The sequence below is a fragment of the Phascolarctos cinereus genome, unplaced genomic scaffold (assembly GCF_003287225.1).
Source record: "Phascolarctos cinereus isolate Bilbo 61053 unplaced genomic scaffold, phaCin_HiC Scaffold_2;HRSCAF=192, whole genome shotgun sequence".
Classification (NCBI taxonomy): Eukaryota; Metazoa; Chordata; class Mammalia; order Diprotodontia; family Phascolarctidae; genus Phascolarctos; species Phascolarctos cinereus.
Genome location: NW_027555625.1, coordinates 291,200,023 through 291,227,575, shown reverse-complemented (window position 1 = coordinate 291,227,575; position 27,553 = coordinate 291,200,023). Strand labels below are relative to the sequence as shown.

The 27,553-nt window shown below is 38.0% G+C and overlaps 1 protein-coding gene across 2 annotated transcripts in view; it reads right to left on the bottom strand.

Moving 5' to 3' along the window:
• DPY19L3 (dpy-19 like C-mannosyltransferase 3) overlaps window positions 1-27,553 on the bottom strand; it is a 106,775-nt gene that overhangs the window by 62,284 nt on the left and 16,938 nt on the right. For both annotated transcript variants that reach the window (XM_020985051.2, XM_020985052.2), the window contains exons 4-6: window positions 14,173-14,263; window positions 1,476-1,597; window positions 673-818 (exon numbers count right to left, since the gene is read on the bottom strand). In XM_020985051.2, coding sequence (XP_020840710.1) covers window positions 673-818; window positions 1,476-1,597; window positions 14,173-14,263 — 359 coding nt within the window. The remainder of the gene's footprint in view (window positions 1-672; window positions 819-1,475; window positions 1,598-14,172; window positions 14,264-27,553) is intronic.

Below are 27,553 nucleotides of genomic sequence, written 5' to 3'. Positions count from 1 at the left end.
ACTTTCCTAGCTAGGATAATTCCTAGAATCACTTAACAGATTTAGCAAAAGAGCAGATTTCCTAGAATCACTTTTCTAGCTATATGAAGGAATATAGCTATCTATATTCCTATCAGTATAGGAGAGAAGAGAGACAAAGTAGGGAGACCGACCAATTAGGAAGCTATTATAGTAATCCAGGCAGGAAGTGAAGAAGACCTGAAATAAAGTAGAGGCCAACTTACATCCAAATTGGACTTTTTTTCATTTTAGTAAATCAGAAAATAAATATTCTGAAAGGAGAATAACTCTCATCAGAAAAATACTGAATAAGCCATTATTTGTTGGACAGAAAATAACAAATTCTTTTTTTTCTATAAGTAACAAAAGTTGACAATTACGTAGCACTTTAAGATTTATGAAGGGATTTGCAAGTTTAAAACTCACAATAACTCTCAGGTAGAAACTACAGGTATTAGTACCTTCATTTTAGCAATCAGGAAACTATAATTCAAAACTTATCTATAGGGATCACAGAGTTATTTTAAGTGTTAGAGGCAGGATTTGAATCCAAGTCTTCCTTATTCCAAGTCTAACATTTTGTCCACCATATTACGCTGTTAAATATAATCTTTATTCTTACCATCCAGGAAAAGAAATATGTATATATAAAGAAATATCAATCCAACTCACCTATTTATAACATACCACAAAGCTGCTAACAGCCCTGACAACCATGTTCCACTAAGAAGCCAGCTGGTTACATAAAGAGCTGTGACATACATTGCTTGGAGTCCAAATAAAGTGTAGATATAAAAATAAACAGGCTCTAAATATGTCTGTAAGACAGAAGTATAGCATAAAAAGTTTTTTTTTTAATTCCTCTTGTCATCAAAAATTTATAAAAAATAGTAAATAAAAGATTTTTAGGTCAGGAGCCCAACACTAAGTTCAAGGACTTCTGAGCCCACTTTTCTCCTCTGCATCCAAGAAATTGCTAGCAATACTTCCTCCTGCCAGCAATGGGCAAAGAATAGCCCAACGAGGTCCTCTGTGTTATTCTGCAATTCAAATAATTTTGTCTGAACTTAGTCCAATTTTTCCTCATTTTCCCAGGTCACTGTTGTTTCAAAAAAAAACTTGTCTCTACTCTTCATGAGTTGAGGCTCCTGAGTTCTGACACTAACGTAAATAGGAGTTGTTTTCCCTTAGAGCTAAATAAGAGATTATACTAACTTTTAAAGTGAATATCTTTTAAACTACACATTTATGTTATTGCATGCTATATCTCTGTATATGTGTGAACATGAAAAATGCATTATAACATATTAATAAAAAACAAAGACCATGCAAGTGAAAACATATGTATTTTAAAAGCTGATTTATAGATAACTGATACAGATTTGAAGAACCAAAATAGGAACTGCAACTCAAAACAGCAAATTGTCACTTTCATGTGATGATATTAATTGACACAGAAGAAACCCAAAGTGTACCTGTATGGGTAGAACTCTATATAAAATGCTGAGAAAAACCTCCTGGTAAATATTCATTCGTTCAAGGATGTTAATTGTCCTCATTGACTCAGTTTTATTATCATATATCAATCCATGGAGACCTACAGTAAACATTTAAAAATTAGAAAAAATAACATTTTAAATCAATTGTATTCATTCTTTAAAATAGTATAGATTTAAATAACATGATTTTCTAGAATTATATTGATGATGAAACTCTCTTATCAAATCATTTACTTTCTCCAACACAAAACACGTTTCTCAAAATTTTAAAGTAGAAACAGAGTGGTATAGGAAAAAGAACACTAGATTATGAATAAGATCTGGGTTCCAATCACTGTTCTGCTGTTTACTGGACATGTAACCTGGTAATGTAGATTAATGTTACTTATAATCTAAGTCTTTAGTTTTCTCATCTATAAAAAAATCACATAAAGCCACCTGCCTCATAGGGTTGCTACAAAGATTAAGTGAGATAATCTTTGTGAAAATGCTCTGAAAACTGTCAAGTTCTATGCAAACATAAAGGATTTATTAGGATGATATTTCGGCACTGAAGCCTCTGAAAAGACAGAACAGGTTCATGCAACAACAATTGGGCAGGATTTACACAATGGTGTGGTAAATAGGGTTAGGAGGTTACACAATGAAGACTGTTTCCTTTCCATGCAGGTAGAGTATAATCAATGTGAAAAAGAACAGGTGTATGGGACTGACTAATATCTTGATGTTTACAGGGCTTTCCTTTGCATACACAGTGGCTTATACTTCAACAGCGCTACTTCCTTCTCCCTATGTAGATGCCAATCCATCCCTACTACCTCATCTTTTGTAATTCTTATCCACATAATTTCTCCCAAAAGGACCTCTTTGCTTCCTACTGCCATTTAATGACCCTCCCTTGACCATCTTCACTAAGCAAGCTCTCCTCCTTTAAGTTTCAACATCCAATCCAGATATTCTATAGATCCCCCAGGACATTCTTCCTTCCTCAATAAGTTCAGTGTTAGGCTCACAGTATTTCTCCCCTACTCAATTCCTGCCCTCATATTAAGGGATTTCTGGGATAGGAATATCCCCCCAGATAACTGAGTCCCAGTTCCCAGTTTCTTAATCTATTCTATTCCTATGACCTACTGATCTCTAATTCAGCCACACTCAGAGATGGACACACATCTTGTTTTTTACCCACAAATATTTCACTTCCATATTCAAGAACTCTGAAATTCCTTTATCTAATCATATTTTATCATTCCATCTTTCTCTATGTTTTATTGACCTCCAAACATCTACTTCATTTTCATCATGACCTTCACTCCCATCAATTCTAGTTCACCATCAACTCTGTACTGGCTATACTCTCCTCCCCAGTCTTGACCTCTTAGTGAATCAAGTCTACACTATCCTATACCCCAATCATGCTTTACCAAACCCCAACATTTGATTACCTATATTCAAATACTGCTGAACAGAACTGGAAAAAAAAATCACTAATTTATGCTGACTGAGCTTACTACAAATTTATGTCATTTGATCTCAACTGGGTCCTCATTCCAGCAAGACAAACATTCTATTCTATTCACAATCTTTTTGTTACACCCCTCTCTACAGCAGCTGTCCTAAACCTTTTCGTCTCTCCTCAAGCCTCTCTTCTTCCTACCCTCTCAATCAAGGACCTCATCTTATGCTTCATGGAAAAAAAATGAGACCATCTGCCTAGAGTTTCCCTTCCTCTCCTTCTGTTCATCTCATATCACTCAGACATCTTCCTTTACTTCAGTCCAAAATTTAAAAGGTGGCCCTTCTTGCCAAGGCAAACCCCCCTATACATGCTCCAGATTCCATTCCTTCCTAAGTTCTCCAGCAAATTGTCCCTACTATCATCCTCATTCTATCATTTTTAATTTCTATCGGCTCCTTCCATGTTGTCTAAAAACATGCTCATGTCTCCTTCATCCTAGAAAACTGACTCTATATCCTTCTGTCCACACTAGCTATTGTCTCATCTCTCTCTTCCCTTTCTCAACTAAATTCCTTGAAAGTCAGCTACATTCAGTGCCTTAATTTCCTCTACTCGGTTTTTGCAATCTGGCTCCAAACTTCATCATTCAAATGAAACTGCCCTCTCCAAAGTTGCCAGTAATCTTTGAGTTGCCAAATCTTATGGTCTTTTTTCATTCCTTGACCTCTGCAATCACTCAATCAATAAACATTTTTTAAGCACCTACTATGAGCCAGGCATTGTACTAAGCGCTGGGGATACAAATACAAAAAAGAAAGATAGTCCCTGCTCTCAAGGGGTTTACAATCCGACGGGGGAAGACAACACATAAAAGGAAGCTGAAAAGGTTAGGAGATAGTCAGGGTGGGAAAGGTACTGGAGTAATGGCAAAAAGTCGATGAAGTCCTAAAGTAGCGCAGCCAGGTGAGAGATGAGGATTACTCTGCAGTAAACGGCACTGTCAATCAACCCCTTCTGCATACTCTCCTTTCTACGTTTTCATGACTGTGCCTTGTCTATCCAACTACTGACTCATTCTCAGTATCCTTTGCTCATTTTTTGTCCACTTTATCCACGTCATACCCAAGCTTCCCTCCATCCTGGGCCTCCTTTTCATTTTTGTTCTTTAGGATCTTACTTGGTGATCTCACCAGGCATTATGGGGTCAATTATCATCTATGCAGTCAATTTCCAGATCTATTTATCTAGACCTAGTCTCTGCGCAAGCTAGGCACATATCTCCAACTACCTCTTGGATGCTTCTAATAGGAAGCCCTGTAGGTATTCAAAACTCAACAAGTGAAAAATAAGATTCATTATCTTTCCTCCCAGACATTCCCCTCTTCCTAATTTTCCTATTACAGCTGCAAGCACTACCATTCTTTCAGTAACCCAAGCTCACAACTTTAGTGTCATCCTCAATTCCTCACTCACACTTACCCCACATATCCAGTCCATTGCCAAATCTTGTCATTTCTATCTTCACAATATCTCTCCTATTAATCCCTTCTCTTCACTCATACAGCCACAACCTTTTGTTTAGGTCCACATTGCCTCTTGTCTGGTCTACTGTAAGACTTTTGATTGTTGTCCTTGTCTTAATTCTCTCCCTACTGCAATATATCCTCCACTCAGCAGCAGCCAAGATGCTTTTTCTAAAACATAGGTCTGACTAGGTCACTCCCTTGCTCAATGAGCTACAGACCAAACATAATGCCTTGTGACTGGCATTAAAAGCTCTTCTTAAGATAGGAACAATGGTACATCACTGATGGAACTGCAATCGGTAAGACCATTTTGGAAAGCAATTTGGAATTATTCAAATAAAGTGACTGTTATACCCTTTGACTCAGAAATTCCACTACTAGGCTTATCTCAAGCCTAGGGGCTATAAGGTCCCTTCAAGGAGACCACTGATAAGAAGAAAGTCTCTATATGCACCAAAATATTTATAACAGCACCTTTTTTGATAGCAAAGAACTAAAAACCAAGTAGATGTTTATTAAATGGGGAACAGCTATACAACTGTACACGAATGCAACAGAATATTACTGTGCTGTAAGAAATAACAAATATGACGAACAGGAGCATGGAAAGATTTATATGAACTGATACAGACTGAAGTAAGCAGAGCCAAGAAAACAATACACATAATGACTACAATATAAATGGAAAAAGACAATCACCAAAAAAAATCATAAGTGAATGTTGCAAAATTACAAAGAACAAGTATGGCTCCAAAGAAGAGATATGAGAAGATATTACTCCTACTTCATCCCTCTGCCAAGGTGAGAGCTCCACAAAGTGTATACTGCACATATTTTTAAACTTGTTCAATATATTCATATTGCTAACTTTTTAAAAAAAATATTGTTATATGGCATGGCTACTATAAGTGAGGAAAGGGGAAGACAATGGGGGAACTACGATGATGTAAAAAAGAAAAAGATTTCATTAAAGAAATATTTTAAAGCTCTTTATAAACAGGTCCCTTCTTACCTTTCTGGCATATTTACACACCTGACTCCCTTCTATGTACTCCTCCACCTAGCTATGCTGGCCTACTTTCACCTACTTAAAGACAAACACTCTATCATATGTCTCCATGCCTCAGTCTCTTAGTTTCCCTGATTTCCTTCAAGACTCAGCTGAAATCCTATCTTTTTCAGGAGGCTTTTATTTGGTCTCTTCAATTACTAATGTCTTCCCACTTCAGATTACCTTCATCACTTTCATGCATATATCTTTTTATGAACCTAGTTTTTTATATGTTCTCTCCTCAACTAGAATGCATGCTCCTTGAAGGCAGGTACTGTTTTCTGCCTTTCCTTGTAGACCCAATGCTTACCACAGTGCTAACACACAGTAAGTACTTAATACCTATTAAATGGCTTTTGTTAATTGTAAGATGTTCCAGAAGGGTTTCATTTCCCTCCAATATTGAACCAAAACTCCCCAGGGGATCAGCCCTAGCCTGCAAGGTGAGCAAAGCAAGGTTCAGGAAGCACAATGTTCCATGATTTGCAGCAATACAGAATCATTGTTATGTTAAAGAAAGAGGTCAGAGTGTCAAGAAGTAGCCTGAGATCACTATGCAATTTCCTAATTGCAATGCATCTCCCACTTCTCTCCCTATTCAATTCAGGGTCATAATCCATTTTGAGGGCCTGCCAAAGACATATGCATTGACTGATGAGTGAATTCTTCCATTTGGCCTCTGCAAAGTACATCAACCATAACAACTGCAAATATCTTTGATAATCATTCATCTCCTTCTTTTATATTTCACTTAATACTGGTACCGGGGATGAGTTAAATGGTCTCTGATCTCAAGGAACTTATGTACTATCAGGAAAATAACAGGTACCCATTAAACTTCTCTAAGTTGACTACGTGATTGCATCTGCCAAAGAATCTTTCTTGATTTTAACATATTCATTGAAAGACATTGAAGAGAACCTTTAAAACTATGTCTTATTCTACCAAAATGCTTGTCTGTTATCAATAAACAAAAGCAATAGGTTCTTACATTGTCTACACTTTTCAGTCCACAATGTCTTTTTGGGGAAAAAAAGTCTGTGGATGCCCAACTCTTCCTTCCTCTTACTTTCATCAAGGATATCCTTAATATGTTCATAGATCATTCTCATAAAGATTTTACAGAGAAGAGAAACAAGACACATGAGTCAGTAGCTGCTGGTGCCTTTTTGATCATCTGTTTTTGGTAACTACACTGTCCATGACTTTGTTCCATTCTTTTGATAGTTTCCCTTCTGAGAGTCTGAAAATCAATTATACAGTGCCTTCAAAATAGTGTCACTTCCAGTACAGATTTCTCCAGTGCATACTTAATAAAATTCAGCAACTCTATTTTAAAGCCATCTCTGCTTCTTCACATAATGCATCAGCTACTAAGGTGTTAGAATTCCAATGTGGTGGTTCCACTTTCACAAGTTATGAGAATGGGTTATTATAAAAATGCTAACTGCTCCTCTACTTGTCTTTCAAGTTGCATTTATAAATGTTCTTAAAATCTTATTCTTTCTTTCAAAGCCAAACTTTAAAAAAAAAAAAGCTGTCTACTTTCATTGCTTTCATTTCCTCTCCTCTTACTTTTCAACCCCTTGCAATCTGGCTTCCAATGTCATCAGTCAAATAAAAGTGAAAAATCTCTTAACTGCTAAATTCAATAGCCTTTTCCTTAATCCTCATCCTTCTTGACTTCTCTGATATTTAACACTGTTGACCACCTTGCCTCTCTTGTTTTTTGTGACTCTACAGGTTTCCTCCTTTCTGTCTGCCCAATTCTCTGCAACCTTCTTTGCTAGAACAGCAACCATAATGCCATCCCCTAACTGTGGATGGGTCCCAAACTTCTGTCCTAGACCCTCTTTGAGTTTCTCTCTAGATTTTCTCTCATCATCGCTATGCAAATGACTCCCAGAATGTATAGCCAGCCCTGGTCTCTCCTCAGCTACAGTCCCACATCAGAAACTATTTTAAACATTTCCAAATAGATGGCCCAGTAGACATCTCATAGTTACCTCAAACTTACCACATCCATAGAACTCATTATCCTTACTACAAAATCTATTCTTATTTCTATCTTCCTTATTTCTGCTAGGAGAAATCATCCAGCCAAGCTTACAACATTGGAGTTATCTTCAAATCTTCACTCTCCTTCACACCAATCAGTTACCAAATCTAATTAATTTTACCTCCACAACATCTCTCACCTCCATACCCTTCTTTCCACTCATATAGACATCACCTTAGTTCAGACCTCCATTACCTCTTGGTTGGACTACAGTAGCCTATTTGGTTTCCATGCCTCAAGTCTCTCCCCTTTCCAATGTGTCCTCCACACAGCTGAGAAATGATTTTCCTCAAGTGCAGGTCTTACTACGTTAGCCCCTACACCCCAGGAAGTTCCAATGGTTCCCTATTCCAATGGGGATCAAACAGAACTCCTCTCTTTGGCATTTAAAGTCCTTCACAACTTGACTCTAACCTACCTTTCTAAGTTTTCTTATTCCTTCTCCTATATTCTATGGTTTGCCAAACTAGCCTCCTTGATGTTCCTTACATGCAACTTTCCATCTCTATGCCTTTGAACATAACTGGAATGATTTCTTCCTAATCTCTTGACTCTTAAAATCTTAGTTTGATAGATGAGGCTTTTCCTAATCATAACCTCTTCTCCACTTCAGGCTGGTGCCCTCACAAATTCCAAAATCTGTAAAATGGTGATAACAGCACCTAACTTATAGAGTTGTTACAAGACTCAAATGAGATATGTAAAGCACTTTGCAAACCTTAAAGCACTATATATAAATTCTAGCAGTTACTAGGCTTTTAATCCCAAATGATAAAATGAGATAATGTTTATAAAGTACTTAGCACATTACCTGGCACATAGTAGGTGTTACATAAATGCTTATTCCCTTCTCTTCCCAGATGACAAGTTTAAACTTCACACTAAGGGCAATGGGGAGTCACTGAAGCTTCTTGAGCAGATGTGACATGTCAGACCAATAAAAACAGTTTTCACTTTATGTAAGTGGACCATGCTGCAGACCTCTGTGTTAAGCAACTTTTACATAATATGAATTTGCTTGCAGATGAGGAAGAGAAAGAGGGAGAAAGGGAGGCTGGAAAGGGGCCATGCACTCATGGAAGGAAGGGGCTGGTATATGGTTCAAGGATATGTGGGGGCTGGAGACAGAGAAGCAAGAGCAGAAGGAGGAACATGGGGGGCCAGGGCCAGCCACGTGTGGGCCTAGCCAGAAATGAGGAAGAATACGTGAGGGGCAGAAACATGGGGCTGGACACAGACACAGAGAGGACAAGTGTAACACAGGGGCTGGAGACAGACACATGGTATCCAAGTACAGAGAGACAGCAGACACACAGGTAGGCGGAGTGCGACACAGGTGTCTTCTCTTGGCACTGGATGTCTCAAGCCAAGCCCCTGACCTGGTGGCAGCAGTGAAAGTTATCTGTTCCGCTTTCACTTAGGGGAGTGGAGAACTGGGGGGTAAGGGATGGGAGGCTGGGGAGTGCAGAGCTGAGGGGGCAGGATCTAAGAGAGACAGCAAAGTACTGCACAGTAAAGTTAACATACGTATTTTTGGGGAATGTTAATTTTTTTCAGAATTCTTTGCACAATCATATTTGCATAATGTGAATTTACGTAAAGCAAAAACTCTGTACTTTAGAAATATGAATTTGGTGTGGAGGCTGAATTGGCAAGGAGACATTAGATGAAGGCAGATCAATTAAGAGGTTACTGCAAAAGCCCTGGTGAGTGGTGATGAGGGTTTAGATTACAATAGTTGTGGTATGAGAAGAGGGAAGGGGATGGATGAGAAATGTTGAGGCAAACTGGCAAAAACTTAGCCACTGCCTAGATATGGTAGGATGAATGAGAATGAAGAGTGAAGGATGACTTGGACAGGTTGTAAACTTAGGTTATTAGAAGAATGATGTCACCCTCAACAGAACTAGGGAAGTTAAGAGAAGGGTCAGGCTTAGGGGAAAAGATAATGAGTTCTATTTTGGACACGGTGAATTTAATATGTCTACAGGATATCCAGGCAGAGCTGCTCAATAAGCAGCTGGAGATTTGAGAGCAGTGCTCAACAGATAGACAAGACCAGGTATGTAAATATGGGAGTCATCTAAGTAGTAAATCTGATTGAATCCATAGGAGGTGATGAGATCACCAAGAGGGTGATCTTATCTAATCCATTTGCAATTTGTTTTTTCTGTGTCAACTTCTCATGAATGATGATGATGATGCTTCTGATGGACTACATGAGTTTGACCAACCAATCTATGACATTTGTTAAATCTAGTGGAATTTTCACAGTCTTCATCTTCCTGGATTGCTCTTCTATTTTTGATGCTACTGACTACTCCTTCCTCTTAGATACTCTCTCTTCCCTGGGTTTTTCATGGTACAATTGCTCTCAGTCCACATAAATATTCAGCCTTCATTTCTCGCTTGAGCTCCAGTCCCACCTCACCAACTACCTGCTAGACAGCTCTGCCTATACATCCCATGGGCATCCCAAATTAAGTGTGTTGAAAATGCTAATCATCTATCTCCCAAAAGCTGCCCCTGTTCCTAACTTCCCTATTACCTTCAAAGGCACCAACATTCTTCCAGTCATCTAGGATCACAATCTCAAAGTTAGCCTAGATCCTTTCTGTCTCTCATCTCCCATATCTAACTGCTAAGTCTTATCAATTCTACCTCCACAACATCTTTTACATTCCCATCCAATTTCCACCTGCATTCATCCTCTGACCACCCTAATCAATTTCTTATCATCTTTCACCTAGACCATTACAACAGCCACTCAGCTAAGCAGTTCTTTCTTCTTCTCATCTCTCCCGTTTCTAATCTATCCTCCAACAGTCGTCAAAAGCATAGGTCTGGCCACATCACTATCTTCTTCAACAAACTTCAGACAAAACAGAAACTCCTCTGCTTAGCATTTTAAAGTCTTTTTACAATCTATTCTTCATCTATCTTTCTTGACTCGTTTCACATTACTTTCCCTCATGCAATCTCTACTCCAGCCAAATGAACCTATCTGCTATTCTTGATATGAAACACTTCCCAAGTATCCTCCCTCTTCACGTTTGCCTCGTGGAACTCTTAGCTCCCTTTAACATTCAGTTCTAGTGCCATTTCCTTCAAGACGCTCTTCCTGACTTTTTTTTACTTTGTCTATCTGTCTGCCTCCACTCCTAATCCCCAAAATATTCTGAACTCATTTTGTAGATTTTGCATTCAGGGGTGGCTAGGAGGCACAGCACATAAAGTGTCAGATCTGGAGTCTGGAAGACCCAAGTTTAAATCCAGTCTCAGACTCTTACTAGCTGTGTGATCCCGGCCAAGTCACTTAAATTCCATTTGCCTCAGTATCCTCATCTGTAAAATGAAGATAAAAATAGCACTTACCTCACAAGGTTGTTGTGAGATTCAAACGAATTAATATTTTTAAAGCACTTAGCACAGTTCCTGGCACATGGTAGGTGACATATAAATGTTAGTTATTATTGTTGTGGTGGTCTTTACTTGTTTGTGCACATGTCGTTTGTCCATAGTAAAAAAAAAACCACCTCCTTGAAGAGATCATTCCTGATTCCTTGAGTAGAATGTATGCTCCTTGAGGGCAGAAACTATTTCATTTCTCTCTTTGCATCCCCAGTACTTAGTATGCCTGAGACATGCTTAATGAATGCTTGTCGTATGACAGAGTTCTATGGTCCATCCGTGCAGAATGGGCAGAACACGGATGATAACCCAGCAAGGAGGACTTCCAAGTATTGGTCCCACATGTAGGAAGAGACAGCACAGTGTCACAGAAAGCGAGGCAGGTGAAGCGTCCAGAAGGAGATGATGATCAACAACGTCAAACACTCCAGAGATGTTAAGAAGGATGAGGACTCAGAAACGTCCCCTGGATTCAGCAATAAAGATCTCAATGATAACCTTGGAGGGAACAGTTCCACTCAAATGCTGACAGGGGTTGGAGGTGGGAAGAAATGATTTAGAGGTGGAAAAATCTGAAGCAATAAGTTTGGCAGGAGTTTGGCAGTCAAACAAGACATAGGTGAACAGTGTGAGGGAGAGATCTGGGAGGAGTCAGTGGATGAGAAGAGGTTGAAAATTAGGGAGAGAGGATAATTGTACAGGTAGGTTCCTAGAAGGAGTATGAGAGGATAGGAGAGAAAGAGGATAAATAAGAGACTGGGACTAATAAGAAGGAGGGTCACTTTATCCTCCAAGGCTATGCTTTAGGCATGAGGATAAAAAAAAACAAAAATATAATAGTCCTTGTTCTTAAGGAGCTTACATTCTCATTTATACTGAGGAAATATTAATATAGTTCTGGTAGTATATAAAATTTTAAGTCAAATTCAATAAACATTTATTAAGTGTGTATTATATAACTGTGGGTCCCAAGAAAAAGATCTCATATTTATCATGCCAACAATTAAGTTTACATATGCGCTAAGGAAAGAAAAAATGAGTCTTAGTACGTTCTGCCCCTTTTTCTGCTGTCACTGCAAAAGCATCAGGTGACTACACACATATTACTAAGGGCTAGTTTAAAAACTTATCTCTGTTTCATTGCTTGCCATGGCCATGACTTTAAAACCAACCCACTGTTGAGAAGTTTCTCTATACTTATCTAGAAGCTTCTCTGTATTTAACTGCTGGTACTTGGACAGCAAGTGCTATCTACTGCTATACCTAAAGCCTTATAGAGCATCTATACTACTCTGAGCAAATATGGAGGTACAGAGTGGAGAAAACCTTTTGGTTGACTTCTGTCAGATATAAAAGTATGATTTGTGAATGGGCAATAGAAGGAATAAAAGAGGTAGTTTAGAAGGGTGATTAAAGGAGGTAAGAGAAATAAAGGAATGTGTGTGTGTGCACGCAAAATTAAAGAATATACATTTCTAGGCACAGATAAATTTACTAAACCGACTCTATATGACCAACTATTCTATGGTCCATAGAGACCTTCAGTATTTATCTTAGCATTTTCTAAGTACAGCAGAATAATGAAATGTATTATTATGATTTTACATTCTATTGTGACTATTTTTTTTCTATTTTCCCAAGCTATCTGCTTTTAAACTGAATATTTCTCCATTTCCCTTGAATGAAATGTTCTTTAAGCAGACCAGTATGAGAACTAAGCAGCAGAACAGCCAGCCTACCTAAAGGTACAAGGGATCCTTAAGGGACAAGAGAAGGTATGTGCCAGGCAGGACAAGCTACTGATGCCAGCTCAACAACTAACAGCCCTCAAACTCCAATGAATACAGCAAAGGTTCCTGAAACCAAACATGCTGGGAATAGCAGTGTGTTCCCAGCCAACCAGCCCTGCAATCCCTGGGGAAAGGGGCCCATTTTCCCCACTGCCAACAATACTAGACACTGATGATAAGCAAACCCAGGATACCTAAGAATGAGAGTCCCACCCCATTCCCCACTCCCACCCTATCAACCCAAGACCCAAGCCACAAAGATGAAACCTGGATTGCTTCTGCAGGTACTGAAGTCCTGTCCTTCACCTCCCATTCCTGCTATCCCCTCATCCTCTCCAGCAATCAAAGCTACCGAAGATTCAGAAAAGAAAGTTATTGACAACAAAGCCCTTAGCACTATCAAATGGTTCAAAATCAGAAACAGACATGATTTTATTGATGGAAACAACATTAAAAAAGATGCATTACCATCTGCTTTGCCACTGCCCCCTAAAGACCATGGGACATTTTCCCATTTGACTTAAACCTCCTATATGTGCCATCCTCCCTCATTAAATTCTGAGTTCTTTAACAGTAGGTGCTGTCTCTGCTTTTAAACTGTTATAGTCAGTGCTGTGTACATTAAAGGCATTTAATAAATGCTTTTTAATTCAACCCTTCATTCAAAATCCAGCAAATTCAAAAACAATAGTTGTTTGTGTGTGAGGGTATGTGTGTGACAGAGACAAAGAGTACACGTGCACGTATGTGTGCGTGCGCATGTGTGTGTGTGTGTGTGTGTGTGTGTGTGTGAGAGGTGAATGCAAATGCCTAACAAAACTATATTTCAAAAGCAGTATTTAAATAGTAACATAAAAACTTCTTTCAGGGCCAAAGCATTTGTACTGAGTTACTGAAAGATGAACATGGAAAAGCTATATAAATCTGGAATGGTGTTTTGTTTTTGAGGGGTTGGGGGGAAGGAATGGAGGGTTATCTAGACCTACGATTTCATGAGTGGACGGAAATTTCAGGTGAGAAAATTCCTTCTATCAATACAGATCAGCCACTGTTCTACAATTTATTGTCTTAAATAGCTGCCCAGGACACTGAAAGGTAAGTGACCTGCCCAGCATCACACAATCAATACATCTCAGAGGCTGGACTTGAAGACAGTCCTTCTATCATTCTGACCCAAAGTGGACTCTCCAGCCATCACACCATTCTGTCTCCCTGTGAATCTGGGACAGTCTTTAAAATGACTTCCATCTACTTCTCAAATAATAACTGTAATTTCATTTTTAAAAGTACAATTTTGATCAAAATATTGTCTTCAAGTGAACTACACTTAAAATAACCCAAAGACCAACAGATAAAACTTCCTGTTAATTTAATTACCTTTTGAGATAGTTGGAGCCTGTAGCATTTGTTTGTAATAAGAATAATATAATCCACATTCTGTCCTGAATGATATTTCTCGCTCCACTTCCTGAAAAAAAAAGGTAAACCTGTTATTTTCTATGACTTTATTACATTTCAGTGACTACCATCATAACAGCAATGAAGGGGGAAAAACCTCTGAAAACTGAATCCCAGGAGATCAGTCACCTACTTTACATTTGAGTTTCCAAAGGACAGAAAGTTTTTACACAGAGACAGAAATCAAATTTAAATTAAAAAAACAAAAAACAAAACAACAACTTAACCTATTCCCACATAACATTAGAATCATGACAACTACAAACAGCCTAAAAAGAAATTTTTTAAACAAGTAATATTGGCCCCATGCTAACAACACAAAGGAGCAATTTTCTTTTCACTCTAAAAATATGAAGTATTATCATTGAAGGAAGGACTTTTACATATGAATCTTACTTTGACAAGTGTCACCTTAGTGGAAAAATATTAATGGAAGAAAATGAATAAAAAGAATGTTAAACTATATTTAAATAATATATTCTATCCCAGAAGAATTGAAAACTTAAAATAATCTCATTACAATCACATTTGGTTATGTAACACTGAATTTACTGATTTAACTGATAAAAACACTATAAAAGTGTAAGGGCTGGTGGTAGTTTGTAGAAGACTGGCATACCCAAAAGAATACTGGATTTGGAATCAAAGAATCTAAGTTTAAATTTCAGCTCAGCCAAACTGTGTGACCTTGGGGAAATCATAATCTCTCTCTGCGTCTCAATTTCCCTATTAGGTAAAAAAGGGAATTGGTCTAGATTAAATGAAGCATCCTTTGCAGCTTGAAAATCTATGATTTTATAAAGTTCCTGGGAGATTCCCCCACCCCATACACACACACACACACACACACACACAAAATTAAAAATATTAGAATTCACATCAATATTGAATCTTTCATTTTGTAGGTCAGAAAACTCCATCCAACAGTATGCAACTCTCTACATGGGACTTTTCTCCACAGAAATACAACTTTTCCAGGGGTATATTTTTACATCAAAGCTTCACATAACAATTCTAGGCATGAGCTCACACAGGGGGAAACTGGTTTAGGTATATGTTGAGCTAGACAGCCTTTGAGGTCCTTTCTGACTTAAATTCTGTGAATATTTTATTGATCATAATATTAATATTTTACAACTAAAGACTCCCAATGTTTTGTCTTGTTAACATCTGGTATTACTTACCATTCTTCCTTCTCAAGACCATTTCACTTTCTTCCCCTAAAAGATTATGTTTTTAATTGTGCTTACTTTTTTTTCACCCTCCAACTATTTCTCAGGTAATAATAATAAACATTCCATTTTAAAAAGCAGTCCATTAGGTTTTATTTTTGACTTGGTGATTATGGATGATGCAGCTCTTCCAATTTTCTAGTGTACTGACCCTCCCAACTCAATATGACAGCACCAAGGAAATCCTTTAGTTAATCTATAGTAGTGAGGTATTTACATTTTTAGTAAGACAGGTAGTCATAAGTCCCCCAAACTGAAGAACCACTATTTTTCAATAACTAATTTCAGTAATGTAATTTAAAAGTTCACATGATATGTTGCCTTCTCTACTGAGAGTCAAATAAATCTTTCATATTCTCTAGTAAAGCAATCTAAGCATGAAAAAAGTTTCAAGCACCTTCATAAAACTAATCTCACTACTATAGCTTTCTTTACAGAAAAGACAATACAGAAAGCATTAAAGACATGGCTTTTCCAGCACAGAGAGTGGCCATTTTGGTTAGAAAAGTGTTTTTTCTACCAGTGATCAAAGATTGAGCTCTTATTTTCAGTCATATCGATCCATTCAACCCTACTCTTCAAAGAAACTGTTTCATTACCTTAGCACAGGCCTGCACAACCAGCCCTTGGCATGCTAAAGCATTTTGAGTGGCCCAGGAAAAACTAGAGGAAAACATCATTTGTATGTAGAGGAAATCCTTTGGCATGCCACAAGTGGTCTGTAGGCTGTAAGACTCTTGCAGGCCACAGGTTGCGCAGGCCTGCCTTAGCAAAACAAAAAACCAAAGTAACATTATTTTTATTTCAAATCTTCATGCCCCAAACTTTACTCATTAATTACATGATTGATGAAGTAAAATAACAAACCAATAGGAAGGGGAAAATAGTGTTTATTTTCTGGTTTCTAGATGCTTTATGGCATTTTATAGGGCCAGTTGGATTTCTGAGCTGAGACATTCAAGATCATCTAGTCCAATATCCTTAATTTGCACAATCTGGAGGATAAGCATCAGGCCTACTTACTGCCTGGGGTGGGGGGAGAAGGAGAAAAGTCTTTTTAAAAATGCAATGAGTCTTAGGGGCAGAGCTGACCTGGCTGAAGGTGACTAGGTGCCTCACTCCTCCAAAACCTGAAATTAGTTATTATATCATCCATGCGGCTGAACTTAAATTCAGGTGTATTTTGTAAAAAAAAAAAACACAATCCATAAACAACTGAAAAATCTACTTCAAGATAATTATGATAAACACATCTGTAGAATGTAATCCCTACCACAAACTGGTAAGGTAAGTAGCTTATGTATTAATATTCTTAATTCACAGATGAGGATGATACGGTTTGGAAGGTTAAGTCACTCGCTCATGGTTAAACAACTGCCATAAAATGGCATGAGGACTTTAGATCTGAGTCCAGAGCTCTTTCCACTACACCATACTGCCTCTCAAGGAGGGGAAGAGAAGAAAAAAAGAAAAAAATGTGACTCATGACACGACCCATTTTAATGTCCCCTCAAAGTATAAAAACAGAGGGGGACCTAATTAGCAAAAATGCATTCAAACATGATTAATTTGTAATCTTGGCACCAGCTGTATAGAACCAAATGCTATACTTTATTAGACAGACACTTGCAAGTTCTACATCTGCTTCATGCTAAGAGAACATCTGCTTTATTCATTCAAATGTTTTTCCAGTTTTACAGCAATTTATACTTTGCCTGGTATACCATGCCAACAAAAACCTGTACCAATAGAGGTTACCATCGAAAGACTGAAAAATGAACAGCTCCTACACATTTTAATTTGCATTTTTTCCACAGGGAATGTAATGTTTCTGAGAGAATGAAAATCCTTCTTCTGAAAACAATAGCAGTAAGGAATGGGAAAATCAAAAAGTAGAAGGAAGAAATTAAAGAGAGAAAAAAGACAATTTAACAGGTGGTTTGTGTAGCAATGCAACAACAAAACTAAAAGGGAAAAACAACAGGATTAAATGAGACTTTACTGTTAGTGATCTAGTTTCCCTACTGACATTAAAGTAGGCAACTAATAGAAATGTAAGCCTTTTTAGAAGGGCTTCTTCTATTTGTTGAAATTAGTCTTAAAATTATAAACCTCATATCAGTGCTTTCTGCTTCAACAGAGAATTTCATGCAAGAAAATCGTACCCTGAAAGTATGAGGAAGGTACAAAGAACAATGGCTCAGGAGTCAGAAGACCTGTGTTCAGATCCCACTACTGACACTCCATATGTCACTGCCAAGTCACTAACTGCCCTGGGTGAGCCTCACTTTCTTCATCTGTAAAATGAGAGGGTTGGATTTCATGGATTCTGAGGTCCCTTCCAGCACTAGCATTATGATCCTTTTTCCAATTCTCTCTTTGCTCTTCCTCCTTTCTTTGTCCTTCATTTCTTAAAATCCACTTTAGAATTAGATTAGCAAATAACCTCAGTCACACATGTAGCAATTTCATTCACACAGCTGTTCAGAAAAAGCTCCTAGAAGAGAACGTCACCAGCAAACATTTAATGCACACACGTGGTTTCTTGGCTGGTTAAATTAATGGCCATCTGTTGGAATAGCATAATTTCTGTTCTAAAGTTGACTAGACCTTTGGCATAGAATACAAATTAAAAAGATGAGGATTTTATAAGAAATGTGATAATACTTTTAAGTAATTCTTTTTCAACAGGGAAGGACTGAAATAACCAACAATGCTATTACTACAGTTTCTATCATCAATTATTCTTATTCAGATCATATCTATTAATAAACTATTTGCTTGCTTCTTCATTTTCAGGATTGCCCAATGGGAGAAAAAAGTGAATAATCTATAAGTCTGAACAGACAACAGGATTCGTGATGAAAATGTTAGCATGGAAGAGCTATGCATGGGGAATATAGGCTACTTTAACCAGGCCAGATACAAAACCACATTACTACCCATAAAAGCCTATATCTAGCTGAGAATGCATTTACTCTAAATCATCAACCTCATACATTTCTTGAACACACCCATTATGTGCAAGGCATTGTATTAGGTACTGATTTTACAAAGGGTCATGAAACAATTCCTTCCTTGGGGTACACCCAATCCAATTGTGAAGAAAAAATGGTTTACAAGGTAATATGGGAAAAATGACAATTGCCAGAAAAACTTGGAAAAGACTGAACTTATTTACAAGGTATAACTATAATCAGATAGGCAAGCAGCTCTATTATCTAAATGATCATTTGATTTGCATATATATTGAAATAGAAAACAAATCACCCTTGAACATTTAAATAGTTATCTCTAAAGATCCTACTTATAAATTAGAACTAAAAGAACTAACTTACATCCCTGCTAAGAAATAGGTTAAATAGATATATGAAATATGGCATATATTTTTTTCACTCTTCCTATATCTACATTTCATTTTTTTTAAAGTTACTACAAATGTTTACATTTTTTCAGATGGAGAGGAATACTGACTCTTGGAATTACATATAACTACATTATCTAAATTGTCTACAAATCATATACCAACAATTTTTTTTCATTTTGTGTCTTTCTGATATTTTAAAAAGATATATATGCATAAAAAAATCACGTTTTAATTAGATAAATTTCTCTACTTCCAAAATACATCTTATTGATGTGACAAGCCAGCTACAGATGAGTTTTTTCTTAACAATTTAAAATCAACATTTTCTTCATCTTTCATGTTACCCTTCTTCAATTACAATTTTTCAAATACCAGTGTCTTCAAGTGAATATTTCTAAATATTTCAGATGCATCGAGTAACCTACTAGCTAGCTGTCTGGTTTTTGCACAAATTTATTACCATCTGGATAATTATAGCTCAACCAAAGTGAACAAAAAATATGTCAGGCAAGAAACTATTAAAGTAATTTTGGGAAAAACAAATTATCAGAATCAAAAAATGTAAAAAGAAGAGCACCGAATTTGCACTTCTTATAATACTGCCAAAATTCTGAGAAACATAGAAATAGGTGAAAACTGTATGAGTTATTTACATATTTATGGTTATTATATTAATTGCATTATATTCTAATACAGTTCTCATTTAAAGAAAAAAAAGACAAAACATTGATAGCAGCACTTTTACAGCAACAAAGAACTAGAGAAAAAGTGGAGCTATTAACTAAGGAATGGCTAAACAAAATGTGGTACTAGAATGTGATGGAAAATTTGTGCTACAAAAAACCTAAGATGGACTTCTGCTTCTGGGAGCCAAGATGGCAGAGTAAAAAGGTAGTCGCTCTCACTCTCCCCTATGAACCTCCAAAAACCCTGAAAATATGACCCCAGAAAAAAACTCTGGACAGCTGAACTACAAGAAAGATGGGGAGTAGCAGTGCAGCAGCCCAGCAAACGCGTCTCCCAGTGCCTCAGCAAAAATAAGGGACACAGAACCACAATGGGCCCCAGGCTTACAGATAAGTACCCCAGGGCATTCATCTGAAAGGAGCTGAAGAAAGCAACCTAAAGTCTTCCTAAAGTCCCAGCCTTGCTGGTTCCAGCCCAACACCAGGTGAGCTGTCGAAGCTCTGCAGCCTCCAATTGTCAATCAGGAAGAAATCCTAAAGCCCAGGTGGTAGAGCAGGCAAACACCAACACATGGACCTCCGAGTATTTCAGTGGGGGTGGGGGGAACCGGTGGAGGCCAGCTTGGAAAACCACCAGGTGACTCAGCACTCTACCACAAAGGAATCTCCCACCCAGTGCATTAGCAGAAAGGAGGGAGGCAGCACTGCAAGGGGCCCCAGGCAGATAAACACCCTGCAGCACCCATCTAAAAGGAGCTGAAGAAAGCTAAAGGAAAGGAAAAGCAGGCAACCTAGAACTGCCTGAAAGTTCCAGCCTTGCTGATTCCAGCCCAATACCAGGTAAGCTGCCAGAACCCTACAGCCTCTAATTACCAACATAAGAGGCCTCAGCACATAGAGCCAGTGACCAAGACCTAGGCTCCCAACACAAGAAGATTGGGTCAGTGCTCTCTGCTCCCCAGCAGGAGAGCTCAATCTCTTTAAAGGCCAGGGAATAAAGAAATGCCATGAGTAAAAAGAAACATACCATAGATTCATATTATGAGAAGAGTGAAGATCAAGACAGAAATTCTGAAGAGGACAACATTGTCAACAAACCCATATCTGCAACATTAAAAGGGAATATGAACTGATCTGAAGCCCAAAAAGCCTTCTTAGAAGAGCTCAAGAAGGATTTTAAAAGTCAAATGGGAGAGGTAGAAGAGTCCTTAAAAATACAATTGGCCAACTGGAAAAAAAGTACACTGAAGAAAACAAGTCCCTAAAAAACACAATTGGCCAACTGAAGAAGGAAGTACAAAAACTAACAAAAGCAAACAATCTGTTAAAAACCAGAATTGGACAAATGGAAACTAATGACTCTATGACAGAGCAAGAATCAGTCAAACAGAAACAAAAAAATGAAAAAATAGATGAAAACATAAAATACCTCATCAGTAAAACAACTGACCTGGAAAATCAATTCAGGAGAGACAATTTAAAAATTACCGAACTACCTGAAAATCATGATGAAAAAAAAACCAGCCTGGACAGTATCTTTCAGGAAATCATAAAGGAAAACTGCCCTGAAGTCCTAGAACCAGAAGGGAAAATAACCATAGAAAGAATACACTGCTCACCACCTGAAAGAGATCCCAAATTGAAAATGCCAAAGAATATAATACCAAAATTCCAAAATTACCAGATGAAAGAGAAGGTGCTGCAAGCAGTCAGAAAGAAACAATTTAAATATCATGGAACCACAGTAAGGATTACATAGAACCTTGCAGCTTCTACATTAAAAGACCGAAGGGCATGGAACATGATATTCCGTAAGGCAAAGGAGCTTGGATTGCAGCCAAGGATCAACTACTCAGCAAAAATGACCATGATTTTTCAAGGGAGGAGATGGATATTCAATGAAATAGGAGACTTCCAAACCTTCCCGATAAAAAGACCAGAGCTAAACAAAAAATTTGATCTTCAAAAGTACAAGATTCAAGAAAGACATAAAAAAGAAAGCCCTAAGATGACGTATACGAACTGATTAAATTTAAAACGATCAGAACAAGGAGCACAATTTATACTAGGATAACAGTAATGTAAAAGAAAACTCTGAAAGACTTAAGAAGTCTACTGATGCAATGACTGATCAACAATCCCAGGGGATTTAATGATAGAAATGTATTCCTCCTTCCTGGCAGAGAGGGGATGGATGAAAGGGCACCGAGGACAACACAGGCAACAGATGCCTTTGTTTGGATGATATTTACCTATGACAAGAGAGGGCTTTAATTTAGCATGCAGAAGGGAAGAAGTGGGTAAGTTGTAACAGTGATACAAAAAATAAGAAAAGAAAGAAAGGCATGTGAGTAAAACATTTAAAAATACACAGAAGAAAGAAGACAAGTTCAGAGGGGACAAAAACAAGCAAGGCAAGGTGGGTAGTACCAAGTTAAATTTAATACCTACTTAAAAAACAAGCCATTCATAGCAGAAATTTGTAATTTCATATAAAATTCTTTTTTCTGTTCATAGTATATGGAAATGTTTATGCTTATCAATGTTCAAGTTTATAATTAAAAAAGAATTTTTTGAAAAAATGCCATAACATTGCCTATCCATCTTTGCAAGGTCGGAGAACCCTGGGCACAGAACTAAGTATATGATGTCAGACTTGGTTGATGTGCTGGTTAGTTTCGCTGAACTGTTTTCCCCCTCTTTTTTATTATCTGTTATTAGAAATGGCTTTTAGGGAGAAGGAGAACAGATATTTTGGCAAATTTAGGTGATATAAAAACAAAAGACAGCAATAAAATTTTAAAAGAAATAAATTCAATTTCCCCAACAACAATAAAAGCCCACACCAAGACTAGCAACAAGCAGAAAACTGGATAAGAGTCCTTCTATCAGGAAGCTCAACTAGGGGAGTCTGCTTCCAAAAGAAGGTCAGAGGATAAGCTTTGCTTCAAGAACAGAATGACTTCAGCCTGTTCCAGGGTGAGGAAACCAGCTTTTCTGAAACCCAACAAAGACGACGACCAATAGCATTTTAGGACCTTAGACTTCTTTGCACATGATATAAAAATAAAGCATTTTGAAAAGAATTGTCAATGGAACCTTGTTAATGACAGAGAATATGCTGTTAGAGACTGTTTCTTACAGTGGGCCAAAATAAAGTTGACAAAAGTTTTTTGTTTTTTAAATGACATAAAGCTCTGGAATTAGACTTAAATCCATTAAAAAGAAAAAAATTCCATGAGAAAAGTTTTGAAACTCCACCTGTTTCTCCTCATACTATATATTAGGTAAAGACTTTTCTCATTTAAAAGTAAAAGTACAGTTGAGCTTTTTTTGTGGGGAGCTAAAAGGAAGATCTAAGGGATAGAGAGACCACTGAAGGAGATAACGATAATTAAGTATCAGAGATGAAGACAGAGCTGTTCATTTCTTATTTGATTCTGTTTTCCCTGCCAAGAAGGAGGTATAGGGGGCAGCTAGGTGGTGAAGTGGATAGAGCACCAGCCCTGGATTCAGGAGGACCTGAGTTCAAATCCAGTCTCAGCACATAACACTTAACCCCACTGCCTAGCCAAAAAAACAAAACAACAACAAAAAAAGAAGGAGCTGTGGACCACAAATGACAGAATATGAATGACCAACTAATGAGGATTTAATGTCCAAAATAAGTAAGGAGACAGAAAGCCTGCATATGGCTGATCTTGCCAAATTTAAGGCACAGTAACCTACTACATGTTACTGAATAGGAATTTTTATAGCCTGTATTGTTCTCTTTTAAATATCTTTAATAGTAATATATTGTATTCCTTGAAAGTGTATTTAAATTTTGGAAAAAGCCAAGTCATTTAAAGGAAAGTCTAGTACAGAAGATGACAAGGAAGTTGGTTAACACCATTCTAGAGTATAAAATAAGGTATGCCTTTCTTTAAGGTAATCAGACTACATGACCCACAGAGTGGTTTCAAAGAGTTTCCAAATAAAAACTACCAAAACATATTGTGAGCAACTGAAGCGCCCTTGGCATAAGGATGTAGTTCTCCCAAAGCGTCTACTTTGAAGGCACAATTATTTGGGATGAATAAACTCTGGTACGTTTATTAAAATCCCAGTTTCATTGACTTGAACTAGGCACTGGGATCTAAATGGTAAAACAGAATGCCTTTGTCCACTAAAGTAGTTTTCCTTTTAATATAAATCAAGAAGCAGATAACAGCCTAAAGTTGAAGAAAAAAAGACATTTATTCAAATATAGTAATTGCTGCTTGAAAGCATTTCCCCCCTTTATGATTACCTTTGGACAATTTAGAAGTAGAGTTAGAAAACTGCTCTGCTTTTACTAAGTTTAAATACTGTAATACAATAAATACAAAATAACTATATAAGTACCGAATGTGTACACAATACTGTGCTAACTGCTAAAGGAATTACAAAAGTCTTATCAGATATAAACAGATACAAAGTTTATATAATATATGGTTCCTTAACTAAAGCTTATAGACAATTGGTAGGTAAGAAAACCAAACATAAATAATTTCAATATACAACATTAAATTAAAAAATGCATCAGAGCCACAAAACAAAGTGCTATGTGAGATCCAAGGGGGTAGGTCATTACAAATGAGTGAGTCAGAGAAGTTTTCACAGAGGAGGCAGATAACATTTGAGTTTGTTTTGATGAATAGGTAGGAATTCAACTTTTCCAGGCACAAGTGAAAGCCTAGACAAATGCATGGAGGTACGAATTTCCTGAGCATGTTTAGGGGACAGAGAGCTGTCCAATTTGGCAGGACTGTGAAACATAGAGAGGGGAGCAATACGAGATAAGACTGGAAAGGTGGGAGAGGATCAGAAAGTAGAGGGTCTTGGATGCCAAACACAAGTTTGAACTTTACTAAAACTTTACTAGGCAATAGGTAACCTCTGAAGATTTGAGAAGTGTGTCATGACCACATCTGTGCATAAAAAATAAATTCTAGCAACTGTATGAAAAATGAATTGGAGAGGGAAGGGAAGTGAAGCTGAGAAAAACTGTTAGGAGGCTAAAAATACATGTGAATAGTAAGGAGGCCTTGTACTAAGGTGATAGTAGTGTGAGCTGAGATAAGGGGGTAGATTGGAAAGATGCTTTGGAGAATGAATTGAGAGGATCTGGTAACTGATAGCATATAAGATGTAAAGGAGAGACATTGTCTGGGTTGGGTCTGACTCAAGCCAGTCCCTATAAGAGGGACAAGTTCAATTTTGGAATAAAGTCAAACACTCATTATTCATTTAACAGTTAACAAAAGGAAACTTATTTAGCCATGGCAAGAGAGGCACAGTCAACGAAGATGAGCATCAGAGAACCCCTTGAGAATCAGAGTCGATTCAGCTGAGTGAAGCACTCATCACAACCTACCATCAAAGCTTCTGAGACCCCCTGTGACTGCTCTATACGCAGGCGATGGGGAAGTGACACCAGTAGTCAGAGCTCTTAGTCCCCTGGACTAATCTATTCTCAGGGAATGTCTGAATACCTTTTAAGAAAGAACTAACCTAACCGACACGAAAGTAAATGATAAGATTTTACACCTCAAAGAGGGAAGAGTCAGACAACCTCAAGGTTTCAATGTGTGAAACTTGAATGGTGGTGCCACAGACAGGAACAGCCAAGTCATAAGAAGGAACAGGTTTAGTGATTACTTTGCTAAACACCAACTCTGGATTACTCTCACTGTCTGCCTCCTTTACTCCTCACATGCTGCTGAACAGAGAAACCATGCTTTCTGAATCTACTATAAATTTATGTTATCTAACTTCAACTGGACCCTCACTGCAGCAAGGCAATCCATTTACTCCTTCCTAACTGGTTCTCTATTCCATTCTCCAGAGACTATTCCAAATGTCTCTTCTCATCACAAACCTCCCCTTCTTCTCACTTTCTCAGCTAGAGGACTTCACCCTGTATCTGAGCAAAAAGATGTTGTTTGACATGAACTCCCATTTTTACCTTCTCAACATCTCAGAACCCTTTGATAATCATCCCCCATTCTCTGATAATGAGGTGGCTTTCCTCTTTACCAAGGATAACCTCTTTCTATGTGTTGTGGATCCCACCTCCACCTGTCTTCTCATGAAGATTGTCCCCTCAATCACTACCCAATTCCCCATTCCTTCTCCCTTACCATCTTGATTATTTCCCAGAGGCATATAAACATGTCCACATCTCCCACATCTGACCTGCTGCTGCACTCTAAGAAGAAGCAGTCCGGGGGCAGAGCCAAGATGGTGGGGTGAAAGCAGTGACTTGCTTGAGCTCTCCCCCAAACCCCTCCAGATACTCATAAAAAATGGCTCTAAACAAATTCTAAAGCAGCAGAACCCACAAAAAGACAGAGTGAAACAAATTTCCAGCCCAAGACAACCTGGATGGTTGATCAGAAAGGTGTATGGCGCCGGGCTGGGAGCACAGCACAGCACAGGCGCGCAGGCTGCCCCAAACCTAGAGCACGCCTCAGAGGAGTGAATTCATGGGCAGCTGTGGAGGTTTCCAGACTCCTCAATCCACGAATGCCAAAGACAATTTAGAAGGTCAGTGGGAAAAGTCTGTTTCTGTCAGTATTTAGAGAGGAAGGCGGGGTTTCAGCTCCATTCCCCAAGAGCATGACCCTCGGGGGGGCAGCTGCTTCCCGAGCTTCCGGCCCACAGACTGAGGGGGAATCCAGTGGCTGATCAGAGAGGGACTGCAGGCATCGCTTGCTTTGCCTGTGTTTGGATCTCAGTCACAGTTCTGGGCGGGTGCTGGAGTGAGGAGGAACGCTGGTGTGGTGGAGCTTGGAGTGGCTGTGGAGGGGAACCCTTCCTCACAGTTACAGGACAGAAAGGAACTTGTGGTCACAGGCCAGGAAAGGAGTAAACACCTCACCCCTTATCATACCACCTTGCAAGAACTGAAAATTTACAGGTCCCTACAAGTATCTCTGAAAACAGCTGTACAACCCCCCCAAGCTTGGGACAGTACATTCTCCACATTGGAAGCAGATTCGTACCTTAACAAAGAGTTTAAAACTCAAGTAATTGGCTGGGATCATGAGCAAGCAGCGCAAAAAGAGTCAGACCACAGAATCTTACTTTGGTGAAAAAGATCAAAATATACAACCAGAAGAAGACAACAAAGTCAAAGCTCCTACATCCAAAGCCTCCAAGAAAAATGTGAATCAGTCCCAGATCTTGGAAGAGCTCAAAAGGGATTTTGAGAAGCAAGAGAAGTAGAGGAAAAACTGAGAGTGATGCAAGAAAATCATGAAAAACAAGTCAACAGCTTGCTAAAGGAGACCCAAAAAAATACTGAAGAAAATAACACCTTAAAAAATAGCCTAACCCAAATGGCAAAAGAGGTCCAAAAAGCCAATGAGGAGAAAAATGCCCTAAAAAGCAAAATTGGCCAAATGGAAAAGGAAGTCCAAAAGCTTACTGAAGAAAATACTTCCTTAAAAATTAGAATAGAGCAATTGGAAGATAGTGACTTTATGAGAAATCACGACACAGTAGAACAAATCCAAAAGAATGAAAAATTAGAAAACAATGTGAAATATCTCATTGGAAAAACAACTGACCTGGAAAATAGATCCAGGAAGAGAATTTAAAAATTATTGGACTATCTGAAAGCCATGATCAAAAAAGAGCCTAGACATCATCTTTCAAGAAATTATCAAGGAAAACTGCCCTGATATTTAGAACCAGAGGGCAAAATAGAAATTGAAAGAATCCACAGATCTCCTCCTGAAAGAGATCCCCAAAGGAAAACTCCTAGGAATATTGTAGCCAAATTCCAGAGTTCCCAGGTCAAGGAGAAAATATTACAAGCTGCCAGAAGGAAACAATTCAAGTACTGTGGAAACACAATCAGGATAACACAAGATTTAGCAGCTTCTACATTAAAGGACCAGGGCATGGAATATAATATTCCGGAGGGCAAAGGAGATAGGATTACAACCAAGAATCACCTACCCAGCAAAACTGAGTATAATCCTTCA